The sequence below is a fragment of the Lithobates pipiens genome, unplaced genomic scaffold (assembly GCF_037356315.1).
Source record: "Lithobates pipiens isolate NorthernLeopardFrog02 unplaced genomic scaffold, aLitPip1_a1.2 Scaffold_10, whole genome shotgun sequence".
Taxonomy (NCBI): Eukaryota; Metazoa; Chordata; class Amphibia; order Anura; family Ranidae; genus Lithobates; species Lithobates pipiens.
This window is the reverse complement of record NW_027507686.1, coordinates 206,863,061-206,889,501: the sequence shown is the minus strand read 5'-3', so window position 1 is coordinate 206,889,501 and position 26,441 is coordinate 206,863,061. Positions and strand designations below refer to the sequence as shown.

Sequence of the window (26,441 nt, the reverse complement as noted above, 5' to 3'; positions counted from 1 at the left end):
CAGTTCATTTTGTCTGTATTCGATGCTAGAGCATGAGTTCTTGAGATGTTGGAATGTCGTCTGCAGACTCCTTGCTGTCTCTCATATGCAAAAACCTGCTGAAAATATATTGACAGTGCTAAGATGTTTCCCCCAGCCATTAATCAGATCAAAACCTGCCTTGGGAATCTGAATTGGATTACCAATGCAAGAAAAGCTGAAAGAATTAGGTTTGGTTCATATATATGCGTTTTGAACCGCATCTGATAAGCCTAACAGCTAAACCAGACCGACTTTCAATTGAGCCAGTTCACATTTATGCGGTCCGGTTGCAGTGCAAATTAAAACAGGGTCCTGTTCATTTTTCAGGCAGGTTCAGGGGTGATTTAGGTGTCAAATGCACACCTGAATCGCACCTGAATCGCACCTGAACCGCTGAATGGAAACTGCACTGGATTCTGCACCGAAACCGGAGCAGCATATATGTGAACTGAGCCTCAGTTATAGAGCATACATCTCAGGAAGTACACTCCTACTGTCCTTGTTAGATGGCCTGTGAAATCGAATCCTTACGCCTGCCATTACCCTTTCCAATGAGAGCACCTCAGTGGTCAATTAGGATCCTTTAATTGGATAGGGGAAACGGCAACTGGTGTTAGTGAAAAAGTTAAACTAGTTTTTGGGAGGCACATAGAGCATTGGCTCCTGGCTAATGAGAATAGTATGACTCTTGTGGTGTCTGCTAAAAGGGAGGTCTTTTAAATATGTTAAAAATACGTAATAGGTTCACGTTTGATGCAGTACAATTTTGTCACTTGTAGCAACAACATGCCATCCTGGATTTGCTTCCAAAGCCACCTTCATTATACTGCGGCAGGTTGACTCTCCTGGGCGAATCCTGATAGGTGTACGTCGGTCGCTTTAAGAGCTCTAGGTGGGGCAGCATGACACCGGAGCCGGTTCACATGGCAGGAGGTTGTGATGTCCGCCGGCCACCCGTGATTTTTCCTCACAGAGACAGAACGAGGATCTCTCAATGTAAACAGACAGATCCCCGTTCTGTCAGGGAAGTAGAGAGAGATCTGCTGTTCATAGTAATTAGGAATCTCTCTCTACTCCCAGTCAGTCCAACCCCCTATAGTTAGAAACACCTCCCTAGGACACACTTAAACCCCTGATCGCCCCCTAGTATTAACTTCTTCCCTGCCAGAGACATTTATACAGTAATCAGTGGCTATTTTTAGCTCTGATCGCTGTATAAATGTCAATGATCCCAAAAAAGTGTCAAAAGTGTCCGATCTGTGTGCCGCAATGTCGCAGTCAGGCTAAAAATCCCAAATCAACCCCAATAGTAGTAAAAAAAACAAAAACATAAATATAGCCCCTATTTTGTAGACGCTATACTTTTGCGCAAACCAATCAATGTATGCTTATTGCTATTTTTGTTTTATCAAAAATATGTAGAATACATATTGGCCTAAACTGATGAAGAAATTGTTTTTTTTTACAGTTTTGGGGGGATATGTATTATAGCAAAAATGTTTAAATATTGTTTTTTTTTCTAATTTTTACGCTTTTTTTGTTTGGGTACAACGTTGTGTGACCGCGCAGTTGTCAGTTAAAGTGACGCAGTGCCGTATTGCAAAATATGGCCTGGTCAGGAAGGGGGCAAATCCTTCCGGTCTTTGAAGTGGTTAAAGTAGAACTAAAGGCAAACATTTTTTTTTTTCATTTTGGATATAACAAAGGAGGGTTTATAACCCGTGTTAGATTATTTTTCACCATATGTGTCCCATTGCAGAGATTTACCTTCACTTCCTGTGCCATAGCTAAACAGGAAATGAGAGGAAATCCCTGCAAATGAAGAGAATTCCTTTCGGATCCCCAGGTAACCAGAACTAGTTTCCCCATTGGAATATTTCCACTGTGGACAACCCAAAAAGAGGGTTTTGTTTTACTTTCAATTTCAATGATAATGGTAAACAGGACAAATAGAGTGAATCTTCTTAGTGGGGGAACAGCCAGCAATACATTCTGACAAGATTTCTAATTCCTCTGCACTGTTCTAAACTAAGAAAAAAGTTGTAACTTTAGTTATACTTTAACCACTTCAGCTCTGGAAGATTTTACCCCCTTCCTGACCAGGCCATTTTTTGCGATATGGCACTGCAACGCTTCAACTGACAATTGTCCGGGCATACAACGTGGTACCCAAATAAAATTGATGTCCTTTTTTCCCCCCTTTCTTTTGGTGGCATTTGATCACGTCTGCGCTTTTTATTTTTTGTTCTATAAACAAAAAAAGGCTGACAATTTTTAAACGATCAAATGGTTTGCCAGTTGAAATGGGCAAACTTTCACATTTCTTTCGTAGTACTGTTTGACATTAGGCAAAAGAACATATCGTCATAGATGTCTCTAATATATGGGTAAAACCATTTTAAAAAAAAGTTTTGGTGGTCAAGCAGATGAATAAAACCTATAAAAGAGACTGTGATGGATAAAAATAAGGACTTGAACCAAAAGAGGGACTATACAATGATTAAATTCTAACCAGTTCATCATAAACTTGAAATTTGAACAGTGGGTGGCCCTGTTCGCACCCTACTGCCCAACATCCTTCGACCCGAAAATTAGATGGAGCCAGTCCAGGACTGGCTCCATTGAACTGCCACTGCATTGATGACCCATTCACGGGGAGATGTAAATGTCAATAATGTGTAATCAGGGGCAAATGCTCCGAATTTTATGCAACTTAAATGAGTTCAAATGCTGTACAGACAACTTTTTAAACAGGATGATGCTGCCAGTGAGATCCTGCATAAATCTAATACACTCATGTGCATGTGGGGCCGAACAGTTTTGGTAGTTATAAAGTGCATTTTTCATAGCGGTCTATATATCGGCCCAAAAATAGGGACAGCTGAAAAGGAAAAAGGGACAGGGGGATTAGGTCCCAATAAAGAGACAGTTGGAGAGTTGGAAGCTCTGTATTTACTGTGTACCCACATTAACATGCCATATGTATGTATGTATTCTTACTTCTGTAGCAAAGACTACCTGTGTCATGATGTTTCATACTGAGATCCTCATCGCTCTCCTGCTGTGTTGTCTGATCATAAGGAGACGGAGGATAACATTTTGGCTATAAAGCATAGCTGTATTTTAGGAACGGTGTGTAGCATTTACTGAAGTTGTTAACACTTTCATCCATGCAAAGGTTTAGCCATTGGTTGGACACTATCAGCTGGAAGCCAACAGCAGCAGTGACACCTGCAGGCTGGAAAATATAACTACCAAGACAATACCAAAACGATTGCAAGAATATAGCTTCTTTATATCATGGTTCACGGATGCAACACACTTAAATGATTATTGAACCTCTTATGTCAGTCTTTAGTTTATAGCTGTAAAATGTCAACAATTCTGTGTTTTTCTGTCAATATGGGGTGCTGTGTGTACAAAAAAAAATGAACTTAAATGATTTTAGCAAATGGCTGCAATATAACAAAGAGTAAAAAATGTAAGGGGGTCTGAATACTTTCCGTCCCCACTGTATATAGTTGTATATAAAATGCACTTCTTATCTTTTCAAAAGTGTTTCCCAGTGCTAAACCTTTCATCCAATTTCTAAATTGCTGCATTTCCAAATTTCAAAGGCCAGTATAAAGGAATACTAGTGGTAAAAATGCACTTGTGGGTTTAGCCAATAATTTTTTTGTACAGTTCTGCTTTAAGGGGGGCATGGCAGGGAGCGTGTCCTATGCCTACTTACTTTTGCTAATAGGTGTCCCTCATTCCCATTTCTGAAATTTGGGAGGTATGGGGATAGAGGACACATTGTACAGAGGGTGATCCTTAATATGGTTATATTTTTCATATATATAGAGCGAGATTATATATATATATATATATATATATATATAGAGAGAGAGAGAGAGAGAGAGAGAGAGAGAGAGAGAGGAGAGATATGCCTAGTGCAATTCCCTTTTTGGTTAAAGATATATTGTGTAAATATTTATTACAAAATATCGAGGTTCTACGTTTTTCCCTGATAGGTGTTCTATTTTGAACACTTGGAAAGTGATAAATATATTTTTATAATATAATGGGGGTTATTGACTAAAACTGGAGGAAGCAGAATCTGATGCAGCTCTGCATAGAAACCAATCCGCTTCCAGGTTTTATTGTCGAAAGCTTAATTGAACAAGCTGAAGTTAGAATCTGATTGGCTACCATGCACAGTGGCACCAGATTCTGAGTGCTAGAGTTTTTGTAAGTCTCCTTTAATGTGTTTATTTTTCCCCATTGCCTGAGATTGTGGGAGTATTTTACTAAAAGCAATAGGCTGTTCACTGCAAGAGAAGTTGAACTTTGCAAGGAAATTTTCCCCAGAGCTGAGTGAATGAGGTAAAGTTTTGCTGACTTCCATCATCAAATCATGTGTAAGCTAAAATGCATTTATTTATTTCCATTGCGATTCTGCGCGATTATTCTTTGCAAAATGAAACTTCACTACATTCACTAAGCTCTGGGACAAAATCCCTTGCAAAGTGCAACTTCCCATGCAATGTGAACAGCCTATTTGCCTTTACTAAATCAACCCCAGTATCTGTTATGAAATGTCATTTGTATACTGTATATGTTTGTTTGGAGGGCATTCATTTCTGCTATTGAGGGTAGTGTTCTTATTTCATTTTATGGGTTGGGGATGTATTTTTGGCCCCAATGTATTTTACTGGGGTTGATTTACTAATGTAGTAGAGCATATTCACTTTGAAAAGTGAATTTTCACTTGGCTTAGTAAATAAGGAAAATTCACTTTGCGAAGAAAACATAATTTTGTGTAAGGAAATTAAAAGCAAAATAATAATTTTTGATCGACCTGATAATTGAAGTCAGCACAGCTTTACCTTATTTGCTAAGCTAAGTAAAAATTCACTTTGTAATATAAGCATGTTCTACTCATTTAGTAAATCAACCCTGGTTTATCCAATAAAGTAATTTGTTGATCATTCACTGCAGGCTTTTGTCATTTGATAAGTAAGGTTGTGTTTGTTTTTGTTTGGTAGCTACAATTGTGCATTTCTTAGAAGTATTTTCCTATAAATGTACTGTAAAAGCCACACATCACCATTTTCATAATATTTCTAAATTGCAATGCCACACACTTGTAAATAATAGAAGAGATGTGTAACTTTTTGACCAAATTCAAAGTTACAAATAATAGGTATGGAACCAAAAATCAAAACAGTACAAATAAATGATGTATAACCAAAAGTCAGAAGATAACAAATACCTAAAAAAGTTGCAAAAGAGATATATAACTAAAAGTAAAAACATTTTAAAATGTATAACAGTTACAAACAATAGATACTGTATATAATCAAATAAAAAAAAATGCAAATAATAGATATATAAGGTCAAAAAGTTGCAAATAGTCAATATACAATAAAAAGTTAAAGAGTAAAAAATAATATGTATATAACAAAATGGTAAAGGGGTTGTAAAGGAAAAAGTTTTTTTATCGTAATGTATTATATGCATTAAGATAAAAAGCCTTCTGTGTGCAGCAGCCCCCATCAGCCCCCCAACATTTACCAACATTTACCTGAGGTCCCTCTCTGTCCAGCGACATCCACAAGTGTTTTCAGCCATCCAAAAATTCTTCCTCCTGATTGGCTGAGACACAGCAGCGACGCCATGGGCTCCTACTACCGTCAATCAAAGTCAGCTAGCCAGTCAGGGGAGAGAGGGGACGGGCCGGGTGGGTCGGGGCTCTGTGTCTGAATGGACACAGGGAGCTGTGACTCGGCTCAGGTGCCCCCATAGCAAGCTCCTTGTTATGGGGGAACTGAACAGGAGGGAGGGGCCAGGATCACAGAAGAGGGACCCGGGCTGCTCTGTGCAAATCCACTGCAACCGAGCAGGTAAGTATTACATATTTTTTTTTTTTATTAAAAAAATAATGAGACTTTACTATCCCTTTAGTGTTAAAGTTAAAAATAAAAAAAAAGTGTTTTAAGTTAAAAATACAGTTGTGGAAGGAAGTTCTCCATGTGATAGCTAGGACCTCTGGGACTAGTGTCCCTTATGACCCTAAATATTGTCTGCTTGGGCTAGTCGAACAAATGTTAATTTCTTAGAGCTAGGAAAATACTCATATCCCTATTGCTGTATTATGCACGCAAAGGCCATCACGATGAACTGGAAACAATCATGTCTCCCCTCTGTCAGATTCTGGAAAAACCTGGTGAACGCCAGTTTACCTCTTTATAGAGCCACCTACTCGGTCAGGGGTTGCCCACGCAAATTTGAAAAGGTGTGGACCTGTTGGTTAGAAGATAATACTACAGCAACGGATGCGGTAACCAACCCTTAGATTAACATTATGGTTATAGTATGATGGTATGCTGACCCAAGTATTCTTGTGTCATAATATCCTGCTAATATACTATTGAGCACAGTTTCTCCTGAACTGAAACTCTCCCCACATTGGGGTATAGATAAGTAAGGTTGTGTTTGTTTGTTTGCGGCTTCAGTGGCAGTATGTTCTAGTTATATGATGTGCCTGGTTGGGGTCTGCTACCGCATGAGAAGATCTGCCCCTGCGTGGGTAATGTTTGGCCCCTGTGGGGGTTAATTCTGTATGTTAACTAAAAACTCAATAAAAAAAAGATTTAGCAAAAAAAATTCAAAATACAGTTGTAATAGACATATAACCAAAAGTTAAAAAGTTGCACCCAGACAATGCTATGGGTTGTTTAATGTTTTGATCCATCAAGAAAGTTACAAGGATTGGGGTCCAGGAATGTAAGCTACCTAGGAGCAGTTTAACCGTGCATGAACTGTGCATCATTTCACATTGCTGCGGCTACTAATTGTAGCGACATGCTGCCAGCTCACACCATTGACCCTTGTTTGTTGTAACTTAAGTTATTGGTAAGTAGGGATGAGCCGAACACCCCCCTGTTCGGTTCGCACCAGAACCTGCGAACAGACCTAAACTTCGTGTGAACTTTAGAACCCTATTAAAGTCTATGGGACTCAAACGTTCACAATCTAAAGTGCTCATTTTAAAGGGTAATATGAAAGTTACTGTCCTAAAAAGTGTTTGGGGACCCGGGTCCTGCCCCAGGGGACATGGATCAATGCAAAAAAAAGTTTTAAAAACGGCCGTTTTTTCAGGAGCAGTGATTTTAATAATGATTAAAGTGAAACAATAAAAGTGTAATATTCCTTTAAATTTCGTAGTTGGGGGGTATCTATAGTATGCCTGTGAAGGGGCGCATGTTTCTGGTGCTTAGAACTGTCGCTGCACAAAGTGTCATTTGTGCAGGAAAAAAAGTCTTTTAAAATCACTTGCGGCTAAATTGTCGGGTCTCCGTAATACAGAGAACACTCAATGAGTGTTCTCTGTATTAGCCGACAATTCATTCATTCATTGATTAAAAAATAAAAAAATAAAAAAAAAGCGTGGGGGTTCCCCTAAATTCAATCAAAAGGCCCTTCAGGTCTGACATGGATATTAAGGGGAACCCCGTGTCAAATTAAAAAAAAAAATTGACGTGGGGGTCCCCCTAAATATCCATACCAGACCCTTTATCCGAGCACGCAACCTGGCAGGCCGCAGGAAAAGAGGGGGGGACGAGAGAGCGGCCCCCCCTCCCTCCTGAACCGTACCAGGCCACATACCCTCAACATTGGGAGGATGCTTTGGGGGTCTGTGACCCCTCAAAGCACCTTGTCCCCATGTTGATAAGGACAAGGGCCTCATCCTCACAACCCTGGCCGTTGGTTGTGAGGGTCTGCGGGCGGGGGGCTTATCAGAATCTGGAAGCCCCCTTTAACAAGGGGACCCCCAGATCCCGGCCCCCCCCCTGTTTGAAATGGTAAGGGGGTACAAAAGTACCCCTACCATTTCACAAAGAAAGTGTCAAAATGGTTAAATAAGACAAACACACTTTTGAAAAATTCCTTTATTAAAAAAAAAAAAAAAAAAAAAAAAATTCCAGCGGTGCTAATCCACTCTTGCTATCCAGCGACGGGTCTCCGGGGTCCAGCGATGGATGATCATATCCAGCGACGGGGGATCTCTCAGTCCAGCGCTGTCCATACCTCCTTCTTCTGTCTCCACGCAGGTTTCCGTTACATCAGAGGGGGCGGGGTCACCCACACGTCACTGGGGAACCCCTGGCTTCCCTCTCCTGCGTCAGAGGGGCGGGGTCAGGTGACGGGTGGCCCCGCCCTCCCAATATAAGAAATGTCAGCGCTCGGCTCTCTGCAGTGTCTCCGCAGTGGAGACAGAAGAAGGAGGTATGGACAGCGCTGGACTGAGAGATCCCCCGTCGCTGGATATGATCATCCATCGCTGGACCCCGGAGACCCGTCGCTGGATAGCAAGAGTGGATTAGCACCGCTGAATTTTTTTTATTTTTTTTTTATTTTTAATAAAGGAATTTTTCAAAAGTGTGTTTGTCTTATTTAACCATTTTGACACTTTCTTTGTGAAATGGTAGGGGTACTTTTGTACCCCCTTACCATTTCAAACAGGGGGGGGGCCGGGATCTGGGGGTCCCCTTGTTAAAGGGGGCTTCCAGATTCTGATAAGCCCCCTGCCCGCAGACCCTCACAACCAACGGCCAGGGTTGTGAGGATGAGGCCCTTGTCCTTATCAACATGGGGACAAGGTGCTTTGAGGGGTCACAGACCCCCAAAGCATCCTCCCAATGTTGAGGGTATGTGGCCTGGTACGGTTCAGGAGGGAGGGGGGCCGCTCTCTCGTCCCCCCCTCTTTTCCTGCGGCCTGCCAGGTTGCGTGCTCGGATAAAGGGTCTGGTATGGATATTTAGGGGGACCCCCACGTCAATTTTTTTTTTAATTTGATGCGGGGTTCCCCTTAATATCCATATCAGACCTGAAGGGTCTGGTATGGATATTTGGGGGGACCCCCACGTCAATTTTTTTTTTAAATTTGACACGGGGTTCCCCTTAATATCCATGTCAGACCTGAAGGGCCTTTTGATTGAATTTAGGGGAACCCCCACGCTTTTTTTTTTTTTTTTTTTTTTTTAATCAATGAATGAATGAATTGTCGGCTAATACAGAGAACACTCATTGAGTGTTCTCTGTATTACGGAGACCCGACAATTTAGCCGCAAGTGATTTTAAAAGACTTTTTTTCCTGCACAAATGACACTTTGTGCAGCGACAGTTCTAAGCACCAGAAACATGCGCCCCTTCACAGGCATACTATAGATACCCCCCAGCTACGAAATTTAAAGGAATATTACACTTTTATTGTTTCACTTTAATCATTATTAAAATCACTGCTCCTGAAAAAACTGCAGTTTTTAAAACTTTTTTTTGCATTGATCCATGTCCCCTGGGGCAGGACCCAGGTCCCCAAACACTTTTTAGGACAGTAACCTGCATATTACCCTTTAAAATGAGCACTTTAGATTTCTCCCATAGACTTGTATAGGGTGTTCCGGCTTTTCGAATTTGCTGCGAACAGCCCAAATTGTTCACTGTTCGCTGAACAGGCGAACAGGCAATGTTCGAGTAGAACATGAGTTCGACTCGAACTCGAAGCTCATCCCTATTGGTAAGCTTTCTAAGATGAATTGGGGGGGATTTTAGACATGCTAATAGTGTAGATCTCACATTCTGTTATATCAACTTTAGAATTCGTACCTATCACTTATTACAGTTCTGATATTTGAGGCAATTTGCTTTTAAGGTAAAATGTCCCTTTAAGCAGAATTTAATGCAAGTACCTCATTAGCTAAATGGTTTCATGGCCTCACATTGTGTCTGCATGGTGTGATACGTAGCATTACATTGTACTAACAGCTCTTATAATTTAACTCCTTCAGGTGAATGAGCTGATTGATGAACTGAAAACGGCTATCAAAGAGCACCAGGGTCAGCTGGATAAACTTGCCCCACAATTACAGGCTGAACAAGAGCAGTGCGCCTCTTATATCTACCAGCACATTAGACCCCTCCCGAACAATGCTCCACCAGGTCTACATATAAAGGTGGGTATTAGTAATTACAATCCACATAACCTACATTGTTCTTTATATGGCTACACCTTTCTTTTTGCTTCAGCGATTGTGTCTTTTAAGAAATCATGCTTAATATGATCTCTTTTTCTTTCCCTTTAATTTTCTCTTAGCCTTGTACACAAGGTCGGACATTCTGACAACCAAATCCGTTGGATTTTGTCCGACGGATTTTGTCCGAAACTGTTGCATACACACGGTCGGACAAAGTTGCCGGAAAATCCGATCGTTCAGAACGTGATTATGTTATTTCATTACGACGGGACTACGTTCAGGCTAGTAGCCAATAGCTTTGGTCTAGGAATTTGATCTGAGCATGCGTGGCACTTTGTCCGATTGGAATTCTCTACACATGATCGGACAAAGTCCGATCGGATCATGTTGTCAGAAAGTTTTATGGCCCAGCTATAAAACTTTTTCCGTCGGAATATCAGTCCGGTGGAGCCCACACACAGTCGGATTATCCGACAACACGGTCCGATCGGACATTTTCCGTCAGAATGTTCGACTGTGTGTACAAGGGCTTTTTCCTCTGTTCGTGTTTTTCCCCCTTCCTTTTCTTATGTTCTTCTTTCCTTTTCATTTGCTCTCCGGTTTCCTTTTTTTTTTTGCTCTCCCCTTTCCTTTGCTATTCCCTTTCCTATGTTCTCCCCCCTTTTATTTATTTATTTTTGTCATTTTTGATACAGCTCAATAGACAGATTGTTTAGAACAGTGGTCTTCAAACTGCGGCGCGGGGACCAAATGTGGCCCTTTACTTGCCTTTATCTGGCCGGTGGGGCACTATTCCACCAACTGACACCAATGATGGAGCACTATTCTTCTCATTGATGTGAACAATGGGGCACTATTCCTCCCATGAAAACCAATGAAGGGGCATTGATGCTGGGGCATTTTCTACTTCTACAGTCCAGCCCCCCTAAAGCCTGAAGGACAGTAAACGGGCCCTTTGCTTAAAAAATTTGGAGACTTCTGGCGGCTTTGCTGAGCAGTGGCCCTTTAAGCACAGTTTGCCATATTATAATATATAGACAACTGTGTATTTTTCTCCTTTTCAAGTGTCATATTAACCAATCACCTTTAAAAATAATATTGTGGGATCTGCTTTCACTATAGAGAAAGCTAAACTACATATTTTGTTAGGCCTCATGTACACCGCTGCTGGTAAGTGGACGTTCAGAAGCCCCTGAACTCATCCAATGTTATCTTATGTGTACATGTACACAGGTTTGTTTAATGTCATTTTTAGGCAGTTGCATTTAGAGACTTTTCTTTGAAGGCAAAAAAATGTGTTCAGACGCCGACGTTTCCGATGCCAAATGCGACTAAACTGCATTTAGCCACGTTTTAGTTTAGAAGCGCTTTTAAAGGTGCCCTATTTTTTTACATTACAAAACTTAAAAATTATAAAAATTATAGCAAATGATGAAAAACCACTAAAAGAATATTTTAAAAACTTAAAATGCTTGCAATGCTTCATAGACAATTGATATACCCCTAATGAGCCCATGATCCAATCCAATACACCACTGTTAGCCAAAGTAGAATTGAAATTTGACCTATATGTTGTTAGATTTGAACCAGATGACCCCACCACTGAGCTTGACCCCCGACTTGATTAAACGTAGTTGCAGGATATTTCATATCTGGCTTTTTTAATTTCCTCACATATGCTCATTATGGGATCCATAGTAAAAGCACCAAAATTGAGATAGATACAAGTATACTGCTGCTCTCTCAGCTGCTGCTACTCACTCTGGTTTCACAGAATGGCTGAAATAGTTAAATAATACTGTTTTTTGTGCTTTGGGAGGATCTTATGATGTTATCTTAAATAACTCCTAGGCGTGAACGGTGCAAAACTCCACTAAACGCGACTAAACGCGGCATGAAAACGCGGCTAAACGGGCGTTTTTAAATGCCGGTTTCAAGCTGTCAAAAAAATCGTTCAGAAGAGGTTGCCTCAGTGTCCCGTGCACATTAGGCCTTAGAGTTGGAATGTCAGGGAACTTTCGAGAACTAAATAATCCAGGGGTAGTTTTTTCATATAAAGCATATGTCATGGCAAAAAAAAATATATAGTCCATCTCTGAAAACATGCACATTTTATTGCTTTGAGGAAGCAACAAGTACTGAAAAACACCTGTTGATCTGCCAAGAAATCACTGAGCTCTTCAAACATGTTGTGGCCTGGCAACACACAGCATTTTTGTGGACTGTACGGTGTCAGCTCTGCCTAGTGCCTTTTGCTAAACTACTCAGCCACCCCAGTTCTCAAATCTCTAAGACAGTGATTCTCAACCAGGGTTCCTCCAGAGGTTGCTAGGGGTTCCTTCAGCACTGAGCAATTTCTGCCTCTCAGATAGGTTCCCACCCATGCCATTGATCTTTTTAGCTATCTGTAAGGAGGTAATTCTTCCCAATGACCACAAGTGTAAGGACCATTCTCCTCACTGACCATCACACTAATGTATCATGAGTTGTAGATTTCAAATTTCTAGCAGGGGTTCACCCCGAGAACGGAGATCTATTTCAAGGGTTCCTCTGTGTTGAAAAGGTTGAGAAATGCTGCTCTAAAACATAAATCTGATAATTCTGTAGTCCAAGATAAATAGGAGAGGGGCTAATTGAGGTAACACAGGAAGTGAGCAGAGGACACATGATGGCTCTGAATTTCTGATCAGCAGGTTTTTTTTTTTGCATTAACCAAATAGTGTAATAAAATGCTTTCCATTGTACAATTGTGCTCATAAGTTTACCCTAGCAGAATTTATGATTTCTTGGCCATTTTTTCAGAGAATATGAATAACACAAAAACGTTTCTTTCACTCATGGTTAGTGTTTGGCTGAAGCCATTTATTATCAATCAACCGTGTTTACTCTTTTTTAATCATATTTACAACAGAAACTACCCAAATTACCCTGATCAAAAGTTTACATACCCTGGTGAGTTTGGCCTGATAACATGGACAAAAGTTGACACAAAGGGATTCGAATGGCTATTAAAGGTAATCATCCTCACCTGTGATCTGTTTGCTTGTAATTAGTGTGTGTGTATACAAGGTTAATGAGTTTCTGGACTCCTGACATACCCTTACATCTTTCATCCAGTGCTGCACTGACGTTTCTGGATTCTGAGTCATGGGGAAAGCAAAAGAATTGTCAAAGGATCTGCAGGAAAGGGTTGTTGAACTGTATAAAACAGGAAAGGGATATAAAAAGATATCCAAGGAATTGAGAATGCCAATCAGCAGTGTTCAAACTCTAATCAAGAAGTGAAAAATAAGGGGTTCTGTTGAAACAACCCACGGTCAGGTAGACCAACTAAAATTTCGGCCACAACTGCCAGGAAAATTGTTTGGGATGCAAAGAAATATCCACAAAAAACTTCAGGTGAAATACAGGACTCTCTGAAAACATGTGGTGTGGCTTTTTAAAGATGCACAATAAGGAGGTACTTGTAGAAAGATGGGCTGCATGGTTGAGTCGCCAGAAGAAAGACACTACTACGCAAATGCCACAAATTGTCCTGCTTACAATAGGCCAAACAGCACGGAGACAAGGCTCAAACCTTCTGGCACAAAGTGATTTAGAGTGATGAGACCAAAATTTAGCTTTTTGGCCACAACCATAAACGCTTCATTTGGAAAGGAGTCAACAAGGCCTATGATGAAAGGTACACCATTCCTACTGTGAAACACGAGGTGGATCGCTGATGTTTTGCGGATGTGTGAGCTACAAAGGCACAGGAAATGTGGTCAAAATGGATGGCAAGATACATGCAGTATATTATCAAAAAATACTGGAGGAACATTTGCATTCATCAGCCAGGAAGCTGCACATGTCCAACATGACCATGATCAAAAACACAAAACCAAGTCGACCTGTCATCGGCTACAGCAGAATAAAGGGAAGGTTCTGGAGTGGCAATCTCAGTCTCCTGACCTCAATATCATTGAGCCACTCTGGAGAGATCTCAAACGTGCAGTTCATGCAGTACAGCCCAAGAATTTACAGGAACTGGAGGCTTTTTGCCAAGAGGAATGGGCAGCTTTACCATCTGAGAAGATAAAGAGCCTCATCCACAAATACCACAAAAGACTTTTAGCTGTCATTGATAATAAAGGGGGCAATGCACGGTATTATAAGCTGGAGTATGTAAACTTTTGATCATGGTCATTTGGGTTGTTTCGGTTGTGATTATGATTTAAAAAGAGTAAATACAGTTGATTGATAATGAATGGCTTCAGCCAAACACTAAACATGAGTAAAAGAAAAGTTTTTGTGTTATCATTCATATTCTCTAAAAAGGGCCAAGAAATCATAAATTCTGCTTGGCTGGGCACTGATAGAAGTCAAAAGACTGCTATATACTGCTAATGAGAAAAGGTATTTAGCAGTTTATATTTACTAAAATAATTGCATTTCTATGTTCTCTGTACTATGGGAGACCAGATATAGTAAATGCAAGCTCCTAGGTTTAGTAACACTTTTTTTTTTTTAACTCAAAACGGATTTTATTGGTACAAAGATACACAAAGGTCATCACGGAATCAGCACAATATACATATTCAAGCAGCATACATATAAAGGCACATTTCACTTAGCGATGTCATACACCACAATCGATATAAGTCATCTCCCTATTCTAACATCACACCACATGTACAAATCAGGACGGTCCATTCGGGCCGCAGCCCCAGTGCCCCCTTGCCTGCCCTCTAAAATACCACATTCCCCATTATAACTTCCCTTATACTCCCTAAATAAACAACCTACCCATAACCAGCTCCAAGGGTGACAGCCCGGGGGTATCAAGCCAGGGACCCCACAGTTGTTCAAATCGTCCCGCCCGGCCCCTGTGTTGGTAAATATACTTTTCCATGCTTAACATGTTCCCCATCTGAGTTATCCATTCCTTCAACCTCGGGGGGTCACTCGCTCTCCAGTGTTGAAGGATAAGTTTACGTGCCTGAAAAAGAGCTCTCCCTATGGCCTCCTTAACAGGCACCTCCAACGGGAGATCATCCACCACACCCAAAAGGCACACCTTTGGATCCTGTGGAATCCGTACCCGGAAGGCCCCATTGAGAGTATCAATGACCCCTGACCAATATATATGCAATTTGGGACAGCGCCAGAGCAAGTGTATGAGGTCTCCCCTATCCCTGGCGCACCTGGTACATAGGTCCCCCTCCCCAATCCCCATCTTATACAGTCTAACCGGCGTGCGGTGCACCCTCATGACAATGTATAGTTGCGATAGTCGCTGTGCCGTATTCAGTGAGCAACCCTGTATTGCCTGTAAGGCCTCCGCCCATTGGTCCTCCTCAAATGCTCCCACATCCCTTTCCCATGAGGCAATTACCCTTGCGGGGAAACCTGGCATAGATGCATTTAGTAACATACTGTAGGAACTGGATATAAAACCTTTGAAACTGGTAACTTCTGTCACATAACGAAAGATTGGGGTGGGAGATTGTATCCAGGGATTATTTCCAGCCTGAGCCTTAACGGCATGGCTCAGTTGCAAATAATAGAAGTACATACCCCGAGGGACGCCATATCTTTCCCTCAGTTCTGCAAAAGAGAGCAGTTTACCCCCAGAAAAAATATGAGTCATGAGAGTCACTCCGCATCGCCTCCAACGTTCAGCACAAGTCAGACCAAGCAGCTCCCCATAATACCGATTATGCCATATCGGGCTATACTCCGTGAAGCCCTCCACATTTTGTAATTGACGTGTTTTATTCCATATTTTTTGAATTAGGGCGTACGTTGGGAATAGCTTGTTAGACTTGGCGAAGGACAAGGCTTCCAGGCCAGCCACCACCCCGTCCGAGCCCGCGCTATGTGTTAGGAGAGCAGTGGCGGGATTACCCACCCCTCCCCCAGTTTCCCGTCCGTTTGCTATGGCACGGGCAATATGTTGTAACTGTGCCGCTAAATAATAAAGCCACGGGTTGGGCAGGGCCAGCCCTCCCACCTCCTTGGGTTTCTGAAGCTGTTCCAGTCTTATTCTAGGAGGTTTGTTAAGCCAAATTAATGCTCTAAATAAGGAGTTAATAATTCTAAACATTTTAAGCGGAATTACCATGGGTGTGTTATGTAAAATATACAGTAATTGTGGCATAAAAATCATTTTAATAAGGTTCACTCTGCCTATCAGCGACATTTTCAATTTAGCCCAAACTTTCGTTTTATCTCTGATCCTACTCAATAACGGGGAGAGATTCAGTGGTAAGTATTCGCATGGTCGTGGGGTGACCCACATCCCCAGGTATTTAAATTTTTTAGCAACCGGGATATCATATAGCGCGGGATCCCGAGGGGAGGAAGAATCTAGTAACATAAGGTGCGATTTGGTCCAATTAATCACCAGACCCGAGAACGACCCAAAGTTCTGAACCACTTTCATGGCCTCAACCAGAGACCCAGATGTATCCCCCAGTAACAGCATAGCATCATCAGCGTATAACATTAATTTTTCATGCAGCTGCCCATATTTAAAACCCGTTATCAAGGGGTTGCATCTCACCAGGGCTGCCATAGGCTCAATGGCAATAGCAAAAAGTAAAGGAGACAGAGGGCAGCCCTGTCTAGTCCCTCTAAACAAAAGGAGCTGACACCCTTCCCGCTTCCCTTATTACCGCAGATGGGGAATTATACAATAGTTGTACCCATGATAAAAAGCCAGGTCCAAACCCAAATTTCTCAAGAGTCGCCCACAGGTATCCCCATTCAATGCTATCAAAAGCCTTATGGGCGTCTAGCGACAACAACGCCCTGTCACCCAAATTATCTGCACGGGACTGCACATTAAGAAATAAGTGGCGGAGGTTGATTGCCGTAGACCGTTCAGGTATAAAACCCGATTGATCCGGATGGATGATAGAGGCGATCACCGCATTCAATCTCCGGGCTAGCACTTTAGCAAGGATCTTGATATCATTCTGTAACAGCGAAATCGGCCTATACGAACCGGGGTCTAACGGGTCCTTCCCTGGTTTAAGAAGCAGCACAATGCTGGCTCTTCTCATCGACTCCGGAAGGCAGTGTGACTCCCTAGCTAAGTTTAGGGTGCGGAGCAATTGAGGCAGTAGTACATCACCAAACTGTTTATACACCTCTATCAGAATGCCGTCATCCCCCGGGGCTTTATAGTTGGGGAACGAGTTGGTAGCTAGCAACATTTCCTCTATCGTAATGGGCGCCTCAAGAAATTCCACCTGGGACTCCACTAAACATGGTAGCTCTATCCCCTGTAGAAACTCCCGAACCTCCTCCATAGTATGTGTCAACTTGGACTCATAGAGTTCAGAGTAGAAGTCCACCAACTCTTGCACCACCAAATCAGGGGTATTAACCAGCCTGCCTCACTTGTTGCGCAAAGCCCCAATAGATGAGGAAGACCGCTGAGAGTGCACTATCGTTGCCAGTAGCTTGCCCGTCTGCTCACCCTCCTCATAAAAAGCCAACTTATTAAAAAACCTTTTTTGATTCGCTTTGGAAGCATCCAGTCTATTAATGGCATCCTGAGCAGCTATCCAAGCTTCCCGGGTGGTCCCACCCGAGTCAGCAATATACTCCGCCTCCAGACGTCTGACCAACTGGTCAGCTTGTTCCCTCTGGGCAGACGTATTGTGCTTAATGGCATTGACCTCAGTTATGAACAGCCCCCGTAGGAAGGCTTTAAAAGCGTCCCAGGCGGCATTCGAATCAGGATACTCTGCATGTCTCTGCCAGTAAGCCACCACGTCCGCTTCAATTGTGTTAGTGGGAGGGAGAAGGTGCAACCAAAAGGCATTAAGCTTCCATGGGGCCCTCTGCAAAGTGGAAGCCGGGTTAACCGTTACATGAACCAACAAGGGGGAATGATCAGAGATACTTCTAGTTAAGTACTGTACCCTTTCCACATGCTGAAACGCTGCGGTCGAGCACAAGCACATGTCAATTCTAGACAATGAAGAGTGCGTCTTAGAGAAGCATGAAAATTGTCGTTCGGTCGGGTTCCTGTGTCTCCACGGGTCTGTCCAGCCTACCTCTCCCATAAACCTCGCCAAGGCCGTAGTATGCGTACCACCACCCCCTAGAGGAGGAGGGTGTTTATCCAAGCTAGGGTCTATAACACCATTCAGATCACCCACCAACACCAATGGGGTCCCCGGGTTAGCTAATTGAAACGTCAACAGGGCACGTAAAACCGGGGGACTAAATGGAGGGGGTATATACACCGCTGCAAGAATAAATTGTAATCGCGAAACTCTACACATCAAAAATACATATCTCCCCTCCTGATCAACCTCCAAATCAAGTATCTGAAAGTCGAGGGTACGATGCACCATCACACTCACCCCCCTTGAATAGGAGGTGTGGGTGGAGTGGTACGCCCACCCCACCCATGCAAACCCCAGACACGACACCGTTCCCGGAGTCAGGTGTGTCTCCTGCAGCACACAAATGCCCGGCAGATGTTTTCTAATGGCCGTGGAGATCATAGTACGCTTGAGGGGGTCCCCAAGGCCCCTCACATTCCAGGACAATATAGGAATACACGCCATCATGTCATATCAACTAAATGAGTTATACAGAATTTTTCCTCCATAAACATGTTATACTTTAATCTACATATCCGGTTCTTACACACCCCAGACCCGCTCCTGACCCCGGTTTGGGGATACCATAAAATACAGTCCCGGAGAAGCTCAGAGATCAAGTAGTACCCCCCATCTACAGATAATAGCTGAACCCGAGCTCTCCCACCCAAATACCGTGTGGCAGTCTTTCTGCTGGACTTGACCCGGTGCGCTCATCTGTGTGATTCTTCCATAATGCTGCTTCGATGACCCCTCACACCCCGCAGGAGTGAGGATATTATTATAGAAAAAAAAAACAACCTTCAAAAACTGAACAAAAAAAAACCTGAGGGTATAAACAAAACCCCGCACCGGCCCATGTTGCAACAGGCATACCATGACCAGTGGCTCTTCACATAAGTTGTGCTCCACCGGTAAGGGCACTTTCATCAAAAACATGGATTGTGCTCCCATTCTATCAATACTGTATATATGGCTCCCGACCAAACATGCTGCCAACCGCAGAACAGTCAATAGCCCTAAGAGCCCTCAAACAGGAGCATCGCTGGTTTGTAATCCACAAGGTTCCAGTAGGGGCCACAAGCAAATATTTAGTAGGATCAGTCCGCCTCCTCCTTGTTTCCTCCATCCTGGCGAAGGAGATGCTCATTCGCCTCCAGCCACGCAGAAGCCTCAGCAGCAGATTCAAAGAATTGTGCCCGTCCCCCCGCTATCACGTGGAGCTTAGCGGGGTACAACATAGCGTATTTGGCTCCCAAACGTTGCAGCCTTCTTTTCACATCCCCAAATTTCGCTCTACGTCTCTGAACTTCCGCTGAAAAATCGGGGTAAAAGGAGACTCTCGCCCCATTATATTGAACGCTCCTCTTCTCCCTGGCCAGACGCAGTATAATCTCTTTGTCCTTATAATTGAGTAACTTTGCCAGCATGGTGCGTGGCGGATTGCCCGGTGGTAAGGGCCTAGGAGGGACCCGGTGAGCCCGCTCAATTGAGTAGAAAGGGGAAAACGCCTCACGGCCGAAAACTTCCACCAGCCAGTTCTCCACAAATTCAGTAGGATCTCTGCCTTCCGTTTTTTCTGGCAATCCAACAATGCGAATGTTGCTCCTTCTCAAGCGATTCTCAATGTCCTCATGTTTGAGCTCATTAGCGTTCGCGATTCTGGCGGTGATCTGTAATTCCCTGACCATGGGCACCATTCTATCCTCCACTTCGCTAATCCGACCCTCCACCGCCGTCGTATGCTCTCTGACTTTCTGCATGTCATGCCTGATCAGTCCAACCTCCTCCTTTAAGCTCCCAAAGTGCTCCTGCAGTGTTTGCACCGAGGCGGTGCATTTTTGCACCGCTCGCAGTATATCAGCCAAAGTGGGTTGCTCCACGGTGTCCCCTTCCTCCAACACATCCATCTCCGGGACAGGGTGCTCCACCACTGCCTGCTGTGCCCGGCCAGAGGGTTCCCCCGTCTGCTGTGTGTGAAAAATAGCAGGGGTAGCGTCCAGCGCTTCATCTTCCCGGGGTCCCTCCACACCTTTCAATTTCTGCGCATAATACAGCATATCCTTCCCCTGGGCTTTAGGTGTCTTAGGAAGCGCCTTACCCTGATCTCTCCTGTCCCCTCGTGCGCGCTGAGATGACGCGGCGCCATCTTGGGAATCAAGTGTAAGGCCATCATCTCCCCTCTGCTGTTTGCGGGCCGGCATGGCGAGTCCGCAACAAACGGATGGATCGGATGGTGCCCGCTGGGTACCCGGAGGCGGCGGAACAGTCCAGCGCCCGGTACAAGCCCCGGTTTGGTCGGGAAAAGGATCGTTCTCAGGATGTACACAGGGAGCTCTGTGAGACACGTCCGCTCACATGCCGCTCTTGGCCACGCCCCCCTAGTAACACTTTAAATAAACATTTTTTGTAACTTGCTGTGTTTACCCACATGGCAATGCAAAGGTGGACAATGCATCCCTGTGCTGGCAGTCCCATTGATGTCAAATAGGATGCAGCCACCATCCATGTGGGTGAGTGTCCCTGAACTCACATTGTCTGTCATCGGCGCCAGCACCTGCATGGATGTCAAATTGGAAGCATTTGGGGAGCATGTCCACCCCCCATGATGTAGTGCCTGGGCCTATTGGCACTGCTTCGTGTAAGCTCTGACACCAGTCAACACCTAGTATTTTGTGGTGGCTACCATAGAGGGAGAAGCTGTGGGTAAAACTGATACAGGGCTTGCCCTTATAGAGATTCTGTCACTTTCTCTGAATGAGCAAGGTGACAGGGTCTACATAAATGTATGGAACTTAACCAGCATCTGCCGTGATGTCAGCCCCCTATAATCCACATATAGCAGCACTCAGACTGGAGAGGAAAGGGTTGCATTCTAAACCAATCAGGGTTATACTGCTGTGTACATGGCTGTCTGCCTCCCCTCTTGAACATTCTTATAGGAAGGGAAAACACAAGGATGACCCCATCACTGTGCTGCTGACCCCTTACCTTATCCAGTCCCAACCTGGGGTGGATCCCAGACCAGGCTGCCTTGTTTAGCTGCAGTGTAGTCTGTAAGCCCAGGATTTGGCTGGAATAGGGTGTATGCTAAACAGAATTGCAAATCCTTTGGCGGGAGAAACATTTTACATGTATGCATTTAGTTTTAGCTATTATATTTGACAGTAACCATTGGTGGCTAAATAACACCAAAATAACTACCTGCATGGAGTTTGTATGCTTTTTCTGTTTTTGTGTAGGCTTTGTCTGGGTGCTCCATTTTTTCCCAACCATTTAAAAAATACTGGTAAAATAAACTGCTTCCTTCCAAACTGGACCTAATGTGTGTATGTGTGTCTGTCCATAGTAGAAATATTAAATTGTAACCTTCTTGGGGTACAGAGGCTGATGTGAAGGGAAAGTATCATCTCTAAATAAATGAGTAAAATAAATAAATAAACATCAGATTAATTGCTGTTGGAACATCTTCTGTCAGGTCATTTAATGTGCGTATATTCTCCATACAACGGCCAAGTGTTCTGGTGATCTCATGTGGTCTAGGAAGCTCTTTGTACACTCACATCTTAATTTTGCCAGGCTCTTCCAATGAACCTTTATGATCTGGACAATTTTCTATTGACTACATTACATGGGCTGCCTCATTCATCTTTCTGCATTATGTTGTGGATAAAAAGGTTTACACTTAATACAAAAAAAGATCTTTCATTCTTATTTAGATTACTTTATTTTTTCCCCTCAGTAATAGTCTTAGGGGGCTATTTATAAAATGATATTGACTAATTCACTAGTAATTCACAAAATTATACATTGAAGCATAGTACAATCAATAAACTACATTCAGAATCAAAAGTCTGGATCTCTGGAAGCTTTGGTCTCAGTATTATTTTCCATATATACATAGATAGTAATATTACATTCACTGACAAAATTAATGAAGAAGTAAAGGAAATAAAAGAAAAATATATAAATATACATTCACCCCTATATATACCTATAGATATACAGTGCCTTGCGAAAGTATTCGGCCCCCTTGAACTTTTCAACCTTTTGCCACATTTTAGGCTTCAAAGACATAAAATTTTAATTTTTTGTGAAGAATCAACAACAAGTGGGACACAATTGTGAAGTGGAACGAAATCTATTGGATATTTTAAACTTTTTTAGCAAATAAAAAACTGAAAAGTGGTGCGTGCAAAATTATTCGGCCCCTTTACTTTCAGTGCAGCAAACTCACTCCAGAAGTTCAGCGAGGATCTCTGAATGATCCAATGTTGTCCTAAATGACTGATGGTGATAAATAGAATCCACCTGTGTGTAATCAAGTCTCTGTATAAATGCACCTGCTCTGTGATAGTCTCAGGGTTTTGTTGAAAGCGCAGAGAGCATCATGAAGACCAAGGAACACACCAGGCAGGTCCGTAATACTGTTGTGGAGAAGTTTAAAGCCGGATTTGGATACAAAAAGATTTCCCAAGCTTTAAACATCCCAAGGAGCACTGTGCAAGCGATCATTTTGAAATGGAAGGAGTATCAGACCACTGCAAATCTATCGAGACCTGGCCGTCCCTCTAAACTTTCAGCTCAGACAAGGAGAAGACTGATCAGAGATGCAGCCAAGAGGCCCATGATCACTCTGGATGAACTGCAGAGAACTACAGCTGAGGTGGGAGAGTCTTTCCATAGGACAACAATCAGTCGTACACTGCACAAATCTGGCCTTTATGGAAGAGTGGCAAGAAGAAAGCCATTTCTCAAAGATATCCATAAAAAGTCTCATCTAAAGTTTGCCACAAGCCACCTGGGAGATGCACCAAACATGTGGAAGAAGGTGCTCTGGTCAGATGAAACCAAAATCAAACTTTTTGCCCATAATGCAAAACGATATGTTTGGCGTAAAAGCAACACAGCTCATCACCCTCAACACACCATCCCCACTGTCAAACATGGTGGTGAAAGCATCATGGTTTGGGCCTGCTTTTCTTCAGCAGGGACAGGAAAGATGGTTAAAATTAAGGGGAAGATGGATGCAGCCAAACACAGGACCCTTCTGGATTAAAACCTGTTGGAGTCTGCAAAAGACCTGAAACTGGGACGGAGATTTATCTTCCAACAAGACAATGATCCCAAACATACAGCAAAATCTACAAAGGAATGGTTCACAAATAAACGTATCCAGGTGTTAGAATGGCCAAGTCAAAGTCCAGACCTGAATCCAATCGAGAATCTGTGGAAAGAGCTGAAAACTGCTGTTCACAAACGCTCTCCATCCAACCTCACTGAGCTCGAGCTGTTTTGCAAGGAAGAATGGGCAAGAATTTCAGTCTCTCGATGTGCAAAACTGATAGAGACATACCCCAAGTGACTTGCAGCTGTAATCGCAACAAAAGGTGGCTCTACAAAGTATTAACGCAAGGGGGCCGAATAATTTTGCACGCCCCACTTTTCATGTTTTTATTAGTTAAAAAAGTTTCAAAAATCCAATAGATTTCGTTCCACTTCACAATTGTGTCCCACTTGTTGGTGATTCTTCACAAAAAATAAAAATTTTATATCATTATGTTTGAAGCCTGAAATGTGGCAAAAGGTTGAAAAGTTCAAGGGGGCCGAATACTTTCACAAGGCACTGTATCCTTATATAGCATCAGTCCAATGCTGCAGCGGTTTCTTGCCAGCTCTAATACCTGGGAACTAAGTGATTACATGACCGTTGATCGCTCAGTTCTTGGTCTTCACTGAGCAGAGAACAGTGACTGTCAGTCACCACTTTCTGCTGTACCCCTCCGGTGCTCACTGGAGCCTCAGGCTGTGGAGAGGGTAGGAGTTACTGGTTTGGGCTGAGCCAGCTCATGATCAGGCTGGATCCCAACCTTAAATTCTGGAGTTTGGGACCAGCTCTGTGACGTCAGCTGACAGTGGGCTTTAGACTGCTGCTGATTGAACTTGGGTCACAGGAGTGCAGAAATAAGTGCACTCCGGTGACCCAGGAGAGAAGTATGGCCAAAAAAAGCTTTGACAATCCTTTTGTTTTAAGCTATAAATATTTATTAACTAATAATAGGTAACTCTAAAAATGTACATTGATTTTCTACAGACTTAATTTTTGTCCTTGTGTCCTGCGGTTGAGATACTAAATGCATGTAGGGCAAGTAGTAGGTACTTAAACCACAGACCTGTGGAGGTATTGGCTGTGTGACCAGGCCAGGGCAGCTTTGCTTCACGGTCTTTAAAAACCTACCCTATAGCCCCTTCCCACACATGTGCTTCCAAGTCTTCATACATTTAACGTTTTTTTGTTTTGTTTTTTATCAGAGAAGCTTTATAAAAAGTACATGAGTAAAGTGAGTCAAAGCCCACATTTATATCACAAAGGGCTATACAATAGGATTACAAGTTAAATTGTCTGTTAACTTTAATGTGAATGCAGTGCATCTAAAAGCAGTAAAGACCACAGATCCCACCAGACCAATCTATGATACATATGTCAGTACAGTGAACACAGTTGTAAAATTCTAAATACTAACCACAACATACAAGGCCATCCACAACATCGCCCCCAGCTACATCGCCAACCTCATCCACTCCTCCCAAGACCTCCTGCTCTCTAGCTCCCTTGTTACCTCCTCCCATGCTCACCTACAGGTCTTCTCCAGAGAGTCTCCCATCCTCTGGAACTCCCTACCCCACTATGTCTGATCAGCTCCTACCCTGTCTGCCTATAGGTGATCATTGAAAACTCATTTATTCAGGGACACCTACCCCAGCTCCACCTAAGAACTGTACTTGAGTCACCTCCATCAGACTATCACCTGCAGCTATTACCTTTTGTACCACCTCCCTCTCCCTTTAGATTGTAAGCTCCATGAGCAGGGCCTTCCCATTCCTTCTGTAATGTACTGTATTGTAATTGTACTGTCCCCTTTTATATTGTAGAGCACTGTGCAAATTGTTGGCGCTTTATAAATTCTGTATGATAATAATATTAGCCGCTTAGGATCCTGCCTACTACCAGGTTGACTGGAGTTAGACCCGAGGTATCTAGCCATGGGGCCCAGAGCTTTTCAAATGTGTTGGCGCAGCCCCTTTGTTTAACCTCCCTGGCGGTATGATTCAGTCCGGTTTTAGGTGCTGAAAGCGGTACAATTATTTTGCATGGGAATTTGGCGTTTTATTTTGTAGTCCTGTAATTCTTAGGAATAACTCTTTTAAATCTCTTCAAACCAGAGTCTAGCGGACATCCCGGGTATGATAAAGTTTATAATATAATAAAGAATAATAAAAATTATTCAATAATGTAATCAAATCCTAAAACACTGAAAAAGGGACACGTTTTGGTTGCTATGGACAATCTCCAAATTCCAGGCAGAAAAAACAGTATTTATAATATAAAAGTGCATGCAGGGCATTGCACAGACCACTAGGGACAAAGGGGGTGTGTAATTTTTAATACAGTACTGTAATCTGTAAGATTACAGTACTGTGTGTGTTTTGTGTCTTTTTACTTTTTTGAATTTGACGCCGTTCTCCGCTCCCGTGCGCCGTAGCGTCGCAGGGAACGGAGCTCGGCGGCATTCGGCACTGTGAATCGAGCGGAGGACGGCTCGATCACGCAGCGCGGGGGACATCGCTGGATCCAGGGGACAAGGTAAGTAACTCTCCCTGTGTCCTCCCCTGCATCCAGCGATGCGATCCCGAGTCTGGCTCGGGGTTACCGCTCCTATCAGTAAATTCCTAACCCGAGCCAGACTCGGGATTACCGCTAGGGGGGTTAAACCCTAAGTTTAATTTTTTTTTTAAATCAGCGACACTACTTACAACAAATTCCACTCATGCAAATTTAATAGGCTTCTGTCAGGGTTTTTGGATGGGACTTGCCTCTTGTTACATTACTATGTTATGCAACCTCTATAATTTCATAATGTAGTGTGTGTGGAAACAGTGAGACGATAGTACTTAAACCATGAAACACTGTGCCGGAAATATCCCAGGTACACTTTCAGAATTAAACAGGAGATGAAGATACTGTAAAAAAAGCCTCATACACACTATCAGATTTTTTGCTGAGTTTTTCCTTCAGGTTTACCAAAACCATGTAGTACAAGGGCCTGCCTGATTGCATACAAATTGAAACTCCTAAGGTTTGACCTCATATTACATGGTTTTGGTAAATCTGAAGGAAAAACTGATAGTGTGTATGGGGCTTAAGAGTAGTTCTTGTGGTTTAGTGGGAAGGGCAGCTAGGTGCAGACGATGGATGCTTGGCGTATAATAAAGCCATTTAGTTGGTAGTTTTTAT

General features: G+C 42.9%; 1 protein-coding gene across 1 annotated transcript in view; it reads left to right on the top strand.

Annotated features, from left to right (window-relative positions):
- The window catches only part of DCDC1 (doublecortin domain containing 1), a 680,197-nt gene that overhangs the window by 351,430 nt on the left and 302,326 nt on the right, over window positions 1-26,441 (top strand). The window contains exon 10 of the mRNA XM_077460866.1: window positions 9,858-10,022. Within this exon, the coding sequence (XP_077316992.1) occupies window positions 9,858-10,022 (165 nt within the window). The remainder of the gene's footprint in view (window positions 1-9,857; window positions 10,023-26,441) is intronic.